Consider the following 15173-nt stretch of genomic DNA (forward strand, 5'->3'; position numbering starts at 1 on the left):
AAATGACTCCTGCAGTTTCTAAAATGTTCTAGCTCAATTTGTGCTGAAAATTGTCACTCTCTTCCTTCCTTTCTTCTGGGGAATGTTCTTATGGACACATGAATTTTTATTTATTTGATGTTTTACAGTAAGTTATAGTCACTTGTTGTGATGTTCGAATCTTCATTACGTCTCAGAGCTGGCCAGTGGAAATCCGTTCACCAGTCATCTTGGCATGGCTCCTTCTGGGCGTGGGTGTTTCCCTTGCTTTCTGTTACAACAGAATTTCTGTATCTCACCTTGTGCTTTCTCTACTGTTGACTGGCAAACAGCCATTTCTCCAAGGAGTCCTGGTTTATTTTACTAAGGAATAATATTTAGCAACCCACACCTGAGACCAAAGGTGTTCATTGCAACTGGAATGTCATTGTTTCTAAGCCTTTTCACTGGCTAGAGCTTAGGAGAAAAATGTATTGTAATTTGAAATTCGTGTTCACATTTCCAACCCAAGTTATATGACTGGGGTTTTTCTTTGACTTCTTTGATTTTCTTATTGTCTCTCCTTTCTCTCACACTGAAAAACTTGGTTCCTAACAGCATTAACATACTTGTTTTCTCCCACAATATGTATAAAGTTGTTTCAAGAATTACACTACCAATCTTATTACCAATAGTGAAACAGTTGAATGAAGTTAAATATTACTTTGTATTTTTTTGTTCTTAGAATATATCCCCCCTAAGCATGGTCATTTTACTGTTTCCAAGTCATTTAAAATATTTGTCTCTGTTGACAATGTTACCAAGTTAGTATTTTAGATACATTGTTTTGGGTTATTTTCAAAATTAGGATTTGCTTTTTTTAATGTTCTAAATTTTATTTTTGAACATGTAGAAAGAATGTTAACATAATTTAAAAATGAAACTATATAAAAAGGTATATTCAGAGCAGTTTTACTTTCCCTACCCATTCTCTTTACCTGTTTTTATTAATTTCTGTTTTATCCTTCTAGTGTTTCTCTTTGCAAAAATAAATTCTTAGGTACACACATACATGTGTTTGTGTGAATTTATGTGTGTGTGATACATGTATTCCCCATCCTTTCTCATACTAAGTATACTGTTCTCTACCTTCCTTTTTGACTTAATATATTCTGGATATTACTCCATATCAGTAGGTAGAGATACTTCTTTTTAAAGAAAAAAAGGCAAACACAGGGCAGCTGGGTGGCTCAGTTGGTTAAGCGTCTGCCTTCGGCTCAGGTCATGATATCAGGATCCTGGGACTGAGCCAGGATCGGACTTAACTCATCCAGTTCCCTATTAATGCACATTTGGGTTTCTAATACACATAATGGGTTATTTTAAAGTAACTTTTCTAAAATGTTTAAACTGTTCAGTGTGTTCTCCTTGCCAATAATCCAAACTTCATATGCTGGCCTCTAGTACCTGGCCTTTGCCTACCTCTTCAGCCTCATTTCATACCACTGTCTTCCTCACCCACTATACTCAGTGCCTTACAAATCAGATGTGACTTCTTGACACCTTCCCTGACCACCTTATCCAGTATAGTTTCTTTTCTCTTGCCACTATTACTTCACTCTGTTTCCTTACGAGCAGTTAGAAGCAATCTGAAATTACCTGGTTGTTTTAATTTAGACAGTATCACATAGTGGCTCAAAGCTTGGGTTTTCAGGCAGGCCACCTGATTTTGAATCCTAGTTATATGACCTTCGACTGTTACTTAGCACTCTGTGCCTTAGTTTGTTCATCTGAAAAAGGGAATAATAATAGTATTTTCCTTATAGGGTTCTGTGAGAAACGAATGGTTAGTAAATAAAAACACTTGTGCAGTTGCTAGCACTTAGTATAAAATATATGCTAGCTATATTGGTATTTTTATTTAGTTGTTCATTGTCTTTCTTCCGTCAGTAGGCTCTGTGACAGCAAGGAGCTTGCCTGAGTTGTTCCCCACTATAATCTCAGGACTTAGAACAGTTCCTAAGAAATAGTAGGCTGTTTCATATTTGTTGCTGAATGAGTAATATTTAAAGTTCAATTCCTGTTCCTGTGAAACATTCTTGGAGCTTTGAGACTAAAAAAACGCTCTCTCATATACATCATATGCAGTTGTCAAATTCAACACATATTTGCATCAAAATACGAATGCCTACTATTAACATGCATCTTGGAAGTTCTGGCCAATTATTAAAATCTGAAACAAATAAAAACTTAACTCCTATCAGAAAAAGGACAGAATTACCGTATTTGCTTTGATACAGTTATATATCCATGAAATCCAAAAGGATCAACTAAAAATTCTCTCAGAATTGTTGAGAGTTTAGTATATCAGATTTGAACTGTACATAAAGAAATTGTTTTCTAGCATACCGGTAATTACCAGTTAAAGCCATAATTGAAGAAAAGTACTATTTTACAAGAGGAGCAAAGAAATGCAAAATACTTAGCAATATTCCTAACCAGAGATGTTTATGGAATGTATCTTTTCTTAAATAAAATTAGAAAACTTAGAGAGATAAGAGGTTTAGATTTTTCTAAATGACCCACCCTGTTTCCAGATGATAATACTGAATATTGTAGAAACTAAAATTCTTTCAAATTATGTCACTGTAATGTTGATATATAAAAATATATATAAATATGTTAAATTATTGCAAACCAAACTCGTTTGTACTTTTTAATAAATCTTAGAATTATTTTAAAGTTTATGTAGAAAATGAGAATGAACAGAAGTGGTTTGATGGCCACTCTAACAAAGATGCATAATACGTTATCTGCTAGCAACTAGGGGAGAGCAATACTACAAATCCAGTAACATGTAATATAGTAATAGTATGTGTGACATACTTCTGAAGTTACCCAAGTGTGCTATAAATGTCACACTAGCAGATAGGAGAGTGCATAATTTGCATTTACAGCAGGGAATCTAAGATACAAGAGAGGTTGTAATTTACCCAGAGTTTCAGGGCATGTCAGAAGAGATACATCAAAATTATTCTGACAATTCTAAGTAAATTTTAAATAATGGATGTAGAAAAAAATAAATTACCTATTTAATCTGTGTATGGTCTAGAATGGCTACCTTGTTCCAGTTCGCCTAGGATTTCCTAGTTTTAACACTGAAAATCTCATGTTCTAGGAAACACGGGCAAACCGTTATGGTTGATCACCCTCATACAGTTCATAGAAAAGATGCTTATGTCTGTAAATAGTATTTCTCATAAAATGGAAAGACATGGAAGACAAACGGCTGATCTGAGTCATAGAAACCCATCTAAGGCCGCCTTGGAGTCCCCAGGCCACACATTCTCTCAGTACACAGAATTCCTACAGGATGCTTCATCAGTTCAAGGGCCTTAAGATTTGGGTTCACTCAAGAATCTATACATAGTAGGATTCAGTAAGACTCCCAGTAATCATCTGCAAAGTGAGTAGGAAAATTGAGACCATTGTGGCTTCTATCCCACAACTAATCTCTGAGTTTATGATAGTTGTTACATGTTGACTTTTAGAATAATTTTTCCTTCAGGCTGCACTTTTTAGAAGTCATTTTTCTGGGGATTTGTTTGCTTTCAATTCTTTTTCTCTTGTCTTTCTAAATATATCGATCAGTGGAAATATTTTACTGTGTGTTAATGTACTTATTTCTCGCCTTTATCTACCAAGGAATTAAGGTGATATATTAGTATACTATAAAAGTATGTTAATAGAAGATCTAATGCTTTTTATATATAGCTATTAGTTTGACAGGTGTGTTCTGTATCTTAATGGGATTGTCCTCTTTATAAAATGAGAAAGAGGTAGTTTTTTCTTTTTTCAGTTTTTCTTTCCAGATTACAAATACTTTAAAAATTCTAACTACCATGTAAAATATTTTAGAAATTGATTAGAAATGTAAACCACATTTACACCATGTTAGGTCTTACTTATTATAAAGATTTCCAAAGCAATATAGGAGAGTAAAACTCGGGTCCCAGTCATAATCCTGTAGCATCCTTGGGTATGCATTGGGAAGATGGCTGGTTTACCAAGCTTGATTTATAGATCACAGATGATAATGTTTAAATTTGCTGACAATCGCATCAAGTAAGATCACAAGTTTGGTGAGAAGAAGGTGTAAAATTATGATGTTCTTTATAAGGCAACTGTTGCCTAAACCTCTGCTGAAAATTTCCTACAGAATGTAAAGTGTACATGTAATACGTTATTTTACAGTCAACCTGTTGAGATCTCTGTTGTTTTTTCACACTAAGCAAAAATGTAACTTCTTGCCACAACTAAGGTATTTCCTCTTCATTATTATTTTTTTTTTAGTGTCTAAAAAGCACGGCAAGCTCATTACTTTCTTACGCACATTCATGAAGTCTCGTCCAACAAAACAGAAGCTGAAGCAGCGGGGGATTTTGAAAGAGAGGGTGTTTGGTTGTGACCTGGGGGAGCACCTTCTGAATTCTGGTTTTGAAGGTAAAAATAAAATTTATAATCTCATAATTTCAGTTGCGACCTCTCCATATTGATTTTCTAGAATCCATTTTGAAGCAGATTACGCAAGCAGTATCTATTCCGTTTAATTTCAGTGGCACGGTGTCGAACTTCCCACGTACTCATTTGAGTTCTGAGATAATTGAGGATAAAGAAGGTTTAAGAATGCACTTTAACATGAGAGATGCTCATGGTCTGTCTAGGATGAGTAAGACTTTCCCACAAAGGGAACAACTGCACTGTTAGACTTCATTATTTTTATGTCCATCCAGATAGCTTTCTCAGCCAGTTTTCCTTTCACATTTTATTGTAAATTATTTAATTTCTATTTTGAAAAAAAGTCAAAGTCTGGTATAAAATACCAAGGCCAGTCTCCCAACTTTTGTTGCTAAAAATTTAAATTTCTTTATAAATTAAATTCTGATTCAAGAATTCAGTGGTTTGGATGAATGGATGGAGGGGATGAATGGATAGGAAGAAAGAAAAAAAATATAATACATAATATTTTAAAGTCTAAGTGCAAACAATAATCACAAGGAAGAATGGTATATTTATATAGTTTTTCATAGTCGTGAGGAGAGAGGAGATATAAATATGGATAAGCTAGGTAGATATAATTATATAATGTGTATAATCATTCTTACTTATATTTATTCTATTTTAGCATGGACTTTAAAATAGTGTCCTTATTTTTTATAAAATTGATTTTGTACCAGAGTTTTCTAAGACGAAAGCTCATTTCAGAGTACTGTTTTGCTACGTGACTCATTCTTCGAGTTGTATTCCTAATGAATAATTAACTTTATAGAGAGATTATCCTGTTAACGCTTTCTAAACTTTTGAGCACCTCCCTGTCAGAGCAAGTGACAAGCCTGACCTGTTTCTTCCACACAAAGTGTTGTAAGAAATCATGTAGGAACCTGACAAGGCATTTTAAAAAAATTCTTTTAGTGATCTGTGATGCCAGGATTACTCAGAATGATATTACAGCATTTCAGCTACCACAGACCATAACGTTTATAATTGAGTTGCTTAAAGATTATATCACAGTTACCTAAAGAACTAATTTTTTAAAAAATCTTGTCATATAGTACTTTTTTGTAGATAATTTGTCATTTACATAGGCATTCTAACGTTTTTGTTATCTTAGTTTCTTTTTTCTTTATCTCTTTTTCATTTTTATTTCTTTTGTATCCATTTTGTTCAGCCTTGCTTGTTGTGATACTAATATGAAGGAGTGTTTTCTAGTTTGTTCTGCCATGCTCTTTAGTTTTTGCACATCAACTCAGCAAGTCTTAGCTGTACCTAGAAGTTTCGGGTGTGTTTCCATTCTTAGTATGATAGGAGAGGACAGATGCAGGTATATCATTTCTTTCTGAAAAATAATAGATTTAAGAGCTACAGTGTTCATAAATCCCCTAACTACGATTAATTTATTCTAGTGGAACAAAGAGTTTTCAGGTATCGTTTATTTTTCTTATAGGACTTGTTTTATTTGCTGCACATATTTGAAACCAAATTTCCTTAAAATGAGGTTGAAATGAAATTGCAAAAAAGTGAGAATGTTGTAGAAAACTTGGTTCCCTACAAAAAAAAAAAAAACTTAGAGTTGGTACAAAATACAAAAATTTAAAAACTCAAAGTAAGGAAACTCTGTTGCCTGAACATATTTCTGTGTTTGAGCAAGTGGCTTTAAAAAAAAACAAAAACAAAAACTACTGTAAATACACAAATTTTTTAAAAAGATTTTATTCGTTTATTAGAGAGAGAGAACACAAGCAGGGAGGAGGGGCAGAGGGAGAGGGAGCAGACCCCCCTGGTGAACAGGGAACCCAATGCGGGGCTTGATTCCAGGAACCTGGCATCATGAGCTGAGCTGAAGGCAGATGCTTAACCGACTGGGCCACCCAGGTGCCCATAAATATACAGAAATTTTATAATCAGAGCACACTGGGGGGAAAAAAATACAAGGCCCAAATAACCCCTGAAATTAATCCTTTAGATAGTCATATTTTCCTAACTAAAAATCATGACACACATTCTAACAAGTAATACTGTACTAATGTACTCCTGGCCCAGAAGCCACCACCCTGACAATGGAAGGTGACTCTTTCATCTGTGTCACAGAATGCATGCACAATGTCTGGCATATAGAAGGGACGTAATAAATGGTTGACAAATGAGTGAATGAATGAGAAAAGGACAGACATGAAACTGCAACTGTCAAGAAAAACCAAAGACCAATTCGTGTCCCTACTTACTATCACATCCTTCTCTTAGCCATGATTCTAATGTTAAGGGTCATCAGTTTCAATTTAGACATGTACTCTTATATTGCCATGATGATACAAATATTAAAATAAAAGTGGATCAAAGTGTATTATTGAAGAGTGTGGGAATAATTCTTTTTTTTTTTTAAGATTTTATTTATTTAATTGACAGAGAGAGAGACAGCCAGCAGGAGAAGGAACACAAGCAGGGGGAGTGGGAGAGGAAGAAGCAGGCTCACAGTGGAGGAGCCTGATATGGGTCTCGATCCCACGACTCTGGGATCACGCCCTGAGCCAAAGGCAGACGCTTAACGACTAAGCCACTCAGGAGCCCCTGTGGGGATAATTCTTAAAGTCCTATCATTTTTTGGAAGAACCACTTGGAGATTTCTAATGCTGGGTTTTGACTGGGCCATTGTTTACTGTGTATTTGGCTGGTTTATTGGATGGTTTGGAGGGGAAAGATGGCTAGTAAGGTGCTTTTCTAACTAGGATTTCTTCTTATAATGTATTTGGTCCCATATTGCTTTCTTATGTGTTAGTGAAAAGAGAAACCAAATCTTTTCTTTTTATCTTCTGATACTGTTCTTCAGTTTCTACTCTCTTTTCCTTAAAATGAAAGTTTATGCTTTTCTCTTTCATTTTGCTACCTATTTTAAATAACTATCTCGTTTTTCTTTCATTAAAAATTCTAAGTAATAGCACTGTTATGTAATTTTATTTATGAAGGCCTATAATGGAGTATGTGGACATTTAGTGTTTTTACCTAGGCAACATAAAATGTAAAGAAAAAATTCAGATGTTTTCCATGAGGTATTATGTTTGCAGAGCCTTAGCCATATTATCAGGGAAAGACTTCTAATTCCCCATATTTTCGAAGGAACCCCTAAACAAGTAGGGAGAATATAAGAAGGTATGAATTTAATATCACATGTTTGTGAGAGGTGCAAGAAAATTACCTGTACTTTTTAATGGATGGTAGCTTATTTTTGTGAAAATTCTGTAATGCACTCCAAGAGCCTGATAATACAGAAAAAAAACCCTGTATTCTGAAGAGTTTTATGTAACAGGGTGAGTTAGCATGCTAATTTGGAGCATACATAATGAGAAGTATCTTTTAAGGAAAAAAAATAAAGCTTTGTTTTCCTTCCTTTCTTTAAGTCATTATGTTAGTTACCCCAGTAATCTCTAAATACATTTGCTTCGAAGTAGGTGATAGAAATCTTCCAGGTTCCAATTTATTTTATTTTACTTCTAGTTTGTAAGGATAGAAACCTAAGGCACTGAGGTTATCACTGATGGAACAATATTAGAAGTAGGACTCAATTTCATAAAGATATTTTATATTTTGGGTATCAATTTGACATAGAGATTGCTTGTAATATCAGAGTGAGTCCACAAAAAATACTTGGCAACCCTGCCCGCCTTTCATCTCTACCACCTAAACACAGTCCCTTTCTTGTTACTAAAATTCTTGGACACCTTTAGAGGTAGAAAGCACACAGTTGAAAATGAATACAGTTTCTTACAAAAAATAAGATTTCCCTCCTCTGCTGACTTGGTCATATAACTTTGTTGGCCTCACAAGGGTACTTATAAATTAATTCATTTGTTAATTTTGTGCATTGCTTCAAGACATGCTCCTGGATTTTGAATATACAAAGATGGATGAAGCATGTTTTTGCTCCTTAGAAGCATGTTTTTGCTCCTTAAAAGCATGACTAATAAAGGGTAATAGTTGTATAAACAAATAATATTTCAAAATGGCATAGTTCTTTGGGCACCTGGAACATAGTGCGGCTCCCTCTCTTTGGGGGTATTCAAAGGCGGCTTGCTTAAGCGTGATGGTTCAATTAGGTTTTTAACAACAGCCAAGAATTTTCCTATAAGAAGGTGATAGTAGGAAGAGAGCCCAGGGAGAGGAAATTGAGGGACTCACAAAATGACTGGTTTGTATGGCAAAAGGTGAAACTTTAGTTGGCCTAAAGTTGTGAAATATGGAAATAGGGTAACAATAAATAAATGCAACTGTGAAGGACCTTATATTTTAGGCAGTATTTTGCCATGGTTAAAAATTGGCTTTCTCCTTGGACTGCTTGAGTTAGAATCTCATTTCTGCCATTGTTTCCTGCTTGCCCTTAGGCAAAATTTCGTCTCTGTAAGATTCAGTTTCCTCTCTGTATAATGGAGATAATGATAGAGCTTTTCCTATGAATCTCTGTGAGAATTAAATGAGAGCATCCATTGTAAAAAACTTAGCTTGGCACATATTACATGCTCAATGATATAGTTGATTTAAAAAATTATTCAAAGCTAGGGAGTATAAATTTTAAATGTAAATTATAGGATCTGACAGAATTTAAAAGATAGAATGCAGGAAGAACAGCAAAAGGCAGGAGAACCAAGAAAAAGATCTGTTATAATAATAAAGCAATATTATATGCAGTAAATAGAATACATTAGCCAAAATCAACTTATTAAAATATCTTAATTGTTTCATTTCCCAATCTAAATGTTTCATCCCTTGTGTAGTAGTTTTCTGTGGAACAAATAATGTTCTCCCAACCTTCCTTCCAGGGATTTTAACTAACACTATCAAATGAACATAGTTACTAAATCCTGTAAATTCATCAGTCTGCATTATAAAGCAAAGTTCAAATTTTAGCTACTGTACAGTTTCGAATGATTATGAAAAATTTTTAATTTTATACCTCAAACAGTCCTTTCTAGACTGTAGGCCCACAGTAGCTGTCCATTTGTGTCAGGTATTCGGTGAGGTAACCAGAGAGAGAGTACCCTTCCTTTCTTTCTACTTTTTGAAGAGCTGATAGTATTGAGTCAAAACATTTTTAATGTAAAGCAGTTTTAATGTAAAGATAGGCAGGAAATTAGAAGATTCCTTCTACTCGAAATTGCTTTGACCTTTGCCTTATGTCAGCGTTTTGTTTATTGGATAAAATTTAGAATTAGCATTAACTATGAAAAGATGGAAGAAACTTTTAGAAGTGAGAAATTGGAGCACTTACAGGCAATTATCATGTTGGAATAAGCATTAACTTTGTATATCCGTTTTTTATGTGTGAAATTCAGCTGAACAGCTGTGAGGGTTTTTTTGTTTGTTTGTTTTTGGTTTTCTTAAGTCTGGTATGGTGTTAGGACGAAACAGTTCATCTTAGTGTTGTAACATGACCTAAGCAAGGCTGCTGCGGAAGATCTTAGAGATCTAGTAACGTACGAATTCTTTCACTTACCTAAATGTAACAGGAGGGAGCCCATCTTGATAGTCAGGAACCAGTTGTCCATTTGTCTCGTTTAGATGTGAATACAAGTAAATATGTCCTCATCACTTTTTGTAGTAGGTTAATCTTTGCCCCTTATAATTTTGATTTACAAATTTTATTTTGCTCGTGAAAACTAAGACATTCTCATTTTTTTGGTGACTTTGTTTTGATGGGATACTCCTGGTTTAATCCATGTCTTTAAAAATTCTCTTTAGTGCCCCAGGTTCTTCAGAGCTGTACAGCGTTCATTGAGAGATATGGCATTGTGGATGGAATATATCGTCTTTCTGGCGTTGCCTCTAATATTCAGAGACTACGGTAAAACCTTATTTGGCATTTTCTTTTTCATTCCTGTTGTAATTTATTAAAATGAAATGATTTCAAAATTAAGTCACATTGATAGCCATAATTTACAGTTTAGATAAACTGGGAAATAATATCTGTAGTGTTCTCTGTAAATGTACTCCTGAATGCCATTTCTTCATCTATCAGAAAACCACGTCCCCTTAACCTCTTCAGTACTTGTATTTTGCCTCATTGTAATATTTGAAGATTTTAGCAGATTTCGAAGTTTGAATCCATGAAGACAATGAGAGATGAACATTTACATTATAATAGGATTATTCCTTAGTTCTTAATTAAAATTGACAAGTGAAATGTTCTGTTGAACCACCCTTGCAACCCATGAATAAATCCCACTTGATCCAGGGTGAATGATTTTCTTAATGTCCTGTCGGATTGATTTTACTAGTGTTTTATTGAGATTTTTTTGCTTCTATGTTCATCAGAGATATTGGCTTATAGTTCTCTTTTTTAGTGGATTCTTTATCTGGTTTTAAAATCCTGGTAATGCTGGCCTCATAGAATGAGCTTGAAAGTTGTCCTTCCTTTTCTGTTTTTTGGAATAGTTTGAAAAGAATAAGTATTAACTCTTCTCTAAATGTTGGTAGAATTCACCCTTGAAGCCATCTGGTCCTGGATGTTGTTTGTTGGGAGATTTTTTTTATTGCAATTTCAATTTCTTCGCTGGTTCAAGTCTGTTCAAGTTTTCTTTCTTCCTGTTTCAGTTTTGGTAGTTTATATGCTTCCAGGAATTTATCCATTTCTTCCACGTTGTCCAGATTGTTGGTATATAGTTTTTTATAGTATTCTCTTACAATTGTCTGCATTTCCATGGTGAAACTTCTTCTAATCTCCTTTAACCCCAATGCTGTAGCATATGCTCGAGTGTGTATGTGTTACGTGTTCTACATTTATTTTTGCTTAATCTCTCAGATTCTAGTCTATTCTTAATACGTTATTATACTTTATTTTTCACTGTGGTGCATGGTAATTGCCATTATTCCATGCAGATGTTAGTATTCTCATTGACCACAGAGCTCATCTCTATTTTCAGGAATACATGTTTGGAAAATACTTAAATTGATTCTTGTGCTAAGGACACTGTCAGTCTTTAGTTTCAGATGCAGCAGTTCTCATATTCACTTTGTCCACATATACTAATCCTCTAGGTTGATAAGTAGTCCCATGCCTGTAGATTAATATTAATTAACCTCCTGGAGAAGGAGCCTAACCTGCCTTAGTATTCCAAGCACAACTTTCATTTCACTCACTTTACACTATAGATTTTGCTGGCTGTTAAAATTTGGTTAGCTAGAAATTGCTTTATATTACTTCTGGCTTCCTTTACCTTTCTTGAACTATACTTCTTGTACCTGAGGGATTTCTGTAGAGAGATGCTCATGGACCAGCTGCCATTCAGCCCTAGTTTGCAGAATTGCCAAAATATTGGCTATTCAAACCATTAGAAATTAGGAGTTCTGTTTTCAGATCTGCGTGTCAAGAGCTGCTCATCCATATGCATTTCAGAGATCGTTATCCATTTTAATATTAGAGCTATGCCCATAATTTCCATTTAGAAAAACATTTGTCTTGTGACCAGACACCCAGTTACTGCTGAAGTCCAAATATAACTTACATAAAATACAATCATTTGAATAAAACATTAACTCTGCTTTCTGTTTTAAGTCATATATTTGCTTTTTCTTCAATAAAATAGTTTTGTTTCTCTCGTCTTTGTTAGCCATGAATTTGACTCTGAACATGTCCCCGACCTGACGAAAGAACCTTATGTTCAGGACATCCATTCCGTGGGCTCCCTCTGTAAGCTGTATTTTCGAGAGCTCCCAAACCCTCTGCTCACCTACCAGCTGTATGAGAAATTTTCTGTGAGTAAAGTCACTTTTAATCAAATTCTCTTTGGAGTTTTGCTGAGAGTGTATTCGAAACGTGTAAAGATTGGTTTGGTCATGTAAGAAATAGTTCTGTAACTAAAATCTCTCCTTTAAAGAAAACAAAAAAGCAGTTATTGCTAGCTAGTCCATAGTCTTCACTGTTTTCACATTTTCTTTCTTTTAGTTTCTAACTTTGATCCACTAATCTTATCGCCCTTAATATTGGTTACCATAAAGTTTTAAAAAGTTATCTTTTAATAGATTTCAATGTCCACATAGTATGGAAACAAAGTTTACTTTCTTGATATGCTGTGTTTCCTTGTTGTTCAACATCAAAGAGTAGAGTGAAAACTGAATTGTAAGTGAAGAACTTTCTTTTTTACCAACAAAGCCTACTGGTTTATTTCACATTATGATTGTTGCAGGATGCTGTTTCAGCAGCAACAGATGAAGAAAGGCTGATAAAAATTCATGATGTCATCCAGCAGCTCCCCCCTCCACACTACAGGTAAATCACATGTTGTAAGATAACACCCAAAAGTACAAGTCAGTTGATGTGAAGAGTGGTTTTTTCTTTGGGTTTCGAACTATTTAAATTTCTGTGGAGTTCTATTTAAACTTCCATTTGTTCAGACATTATGTTTATTTGTCATTGTATCCCAAGGCCAGGCACAGTGCTTGACATCTGATAGGCACTTAATAAATGTTGAATTAATGAACGAACAAATGAGCAAATGGATGGTAGACTAAACCAGTTTTGTTGTTTTCTTTGTCTTTTGAGCCACTGAGAAATATTGGGGTATATGATCACAAGTGTGAATACTTGACTTGTGATTGCTTGAGTCCATACTATGGACACAGTACTGGATTCCTGTTTACTTGATTCCTTTTTTCCAACCCTCTTTTCTTTTTCAAAAGGTGTCCAAACTACATAGAACCACAAAATCTAACAGGCATCTCAGAATTCTTCTTCAGGAGACTCTCAGATGATCAATAAACCTGTTTTTTGGGTGTTTTTTAGGTTTCGTTCTTATTCATTTATTTTGTTGTTGCTACTTTTAAGACAGTTTAATTTGTATGTTAGTTTGGACTCTCAGAAATATTTTTGTTCGTATCTGAGAAGACCAGAATAAAATTGAAGATGACTGCCATTTAGTGAGAGAAAGAAAACAGTATAAACCATGAAGCATGAGAGACTGTGGACTCTGGGAAACAAACTGAGGGCTTCAGAGGGGAGAGTGGTGGGGGAATGGGATAGGCCAGTGATGGGTATTAAGGAGGGCACATATTGCATGGTACACTGGGTGTTATATGCAAATAATGAATCATGGAACATTGCATCAAAAACCGGGGATGTACTGTATGGTGACTAACAAAATAAAAACTATTAAAAAAAGTATAGTAGATGTTTTAGTAATACACAGATTAAATAATATAGTGCTTTCTTTTTCAGAATGGCATTGTTCATATATATATTTTAAAACTCAGCACTATACTTGGCACTAAATCAACACTGAAATTTTTTTTTAATTTAGTTAAGTCATGTCTACACCCAACGTGGGGCTCAAACCCACAATCCTGAGATCAAGAGTCATACAGTCTTCTGACTGAGCCAGCTAGGCACCCCTAAAATTTTTAATGAACATTAAAAATCAGCACTTTTTTTTTTAGTCCACACTATAGCTATAAATCATGATGATCAAAAGCCAGAAGGTAACTTAGCATTGACTCATTGTGCCATTAACGTGTCCTGTCCTAAGAGGAATGTGAGGAAATTAAAGAGGTTCTTAAGGACCCACTGAAGAGAGAAACAGATACAACACAAAAGAGCTTTTGTGAAGGATGCTTAAGAAATTCAGGTATTGAACCCTGAAGAAGAAGGCTTGAGGAGACAGATCTGATAATACACAGTTACTGAAGAATATTTTAAGGAGGAAAAAGGCTTTTTTTTAAGTTACCAGAAAAAGAAACCTAGTACAGTATAACGAATATTAGCTTTGATAGATCTGAGTTTGAATTTGCAACTTCATCACTTCCTTCGTGACCTCTCCATGCGTTCATCTCCGTATCTGTGGAAAGAATACTAATAATACTTTCTTAAGGGGATTAATTTAAAATGAGATCCAATGTGCGAATGAATCTGGTCCTTAGTATTTTTTTTTAATATAAAGCATAGCAAGACAGATGATTAAAATTAAGCCAAGACCTCTTGACTTGGTAGTTTAACAGGTGGTACCATGTAAATATATCTTTTTTCTCTAAATTAAGAAAAAAAAGACCAATATAATATAATGTACATAGTTTTAAAAAGTCAAATGGTCTGCATAGTTGCCAGTGAAAAATAGCAGTTTCCTGCCTCACAACTTCCCTTTCTGATTTCTCCTTAGCTTCTGTTTCTGAACAACATGCCTATATTTTTCTTTGATTTCTCATTTTTAGATGTTATTTTTACTTTCCTTTTAAGTAAATGAAATTTAGCTTTCTTTACCCACCCGCCCCAATACCACACAAACACACATTTTCCCTTCTCTCATCTTCACAGTCTGGTTATGTCAGCATTTGGAGTTACATCAGTATTCACTGTCTATATTGTGATAACTTTGTAACCGTTATTTACAACGGCACGTAATTCGTACTAGACTTCTTTTCCTTTCCGGGATAACTGTGTGTGTGTTCGTGGAGCAGTTGCGCATTTTTGGCTTGCTAAGTTTCTGTTCATCACTGGTTTATCTCTGAAACTTTCTCACAGGACTATCTGTGTTCTCCCAGTGCGTTCAGACTTACGAGACAAGCTTTCTTTTTTTTTTTTTTGAAAAACATCCCTCCTGGAGCCTTTTCTCCCCCTGCTCAGTCCCTCAGTCCAGGCTGATTGTTCTCTAGGTCTACAATGCTGTCAACTCTTTCGTCTC

At 34.7% G+C, this 15173-nt stretch overlaps 1 protein-coding gene across 6 annotated transcripts in view; it reads left to right on the forward strand.

Moving 5' to 3' along the window:
* Positions 1 to 15173, forward strand: part of ARHGAP32 (Rho GTPase activating protein 32) — a 293982-nt gene that overhangs the window by 249561 nt on the left and 29248 nt on the right. For all 6 annotated transcript variants that reach the window (XM_087868278.1, XM_087868279.1, XM_087868280.1 and 3 more), the window contains 4 exons: positions 4312 to 4461; positions 10246 to 10348; positions 12114 to 12258; positions 12690 to 12772. In XM_087868278.1, the coding sequence (XP_087724404.1) occupies positions 4312 to 4461; positions 10246 to 10348; positions 12114 to 12258; positions 12690 to 12772 (481 nt within the window). The remainder of the gene's footprint in view (positions 1 to 4311; positions 4462 to 10245; positions 10349 to 12113; positions 12259 to 12689; positions 12773 to 15173) is intronic.

This window comes from Ursus americanus, chromosome 16 (genome assembly GCF_024610735.1).
Source record: "Ursus americanus isolate L20-20 chromosome 16, mUrsAme1.1.p, whole genome shotgun sequence".
NCBI classification, from domain to species: Eukaryota; Metazoa; Chordata; class Mammalia; order Carnivora; family Ursidae; genus Ursus; species Ursus americanus.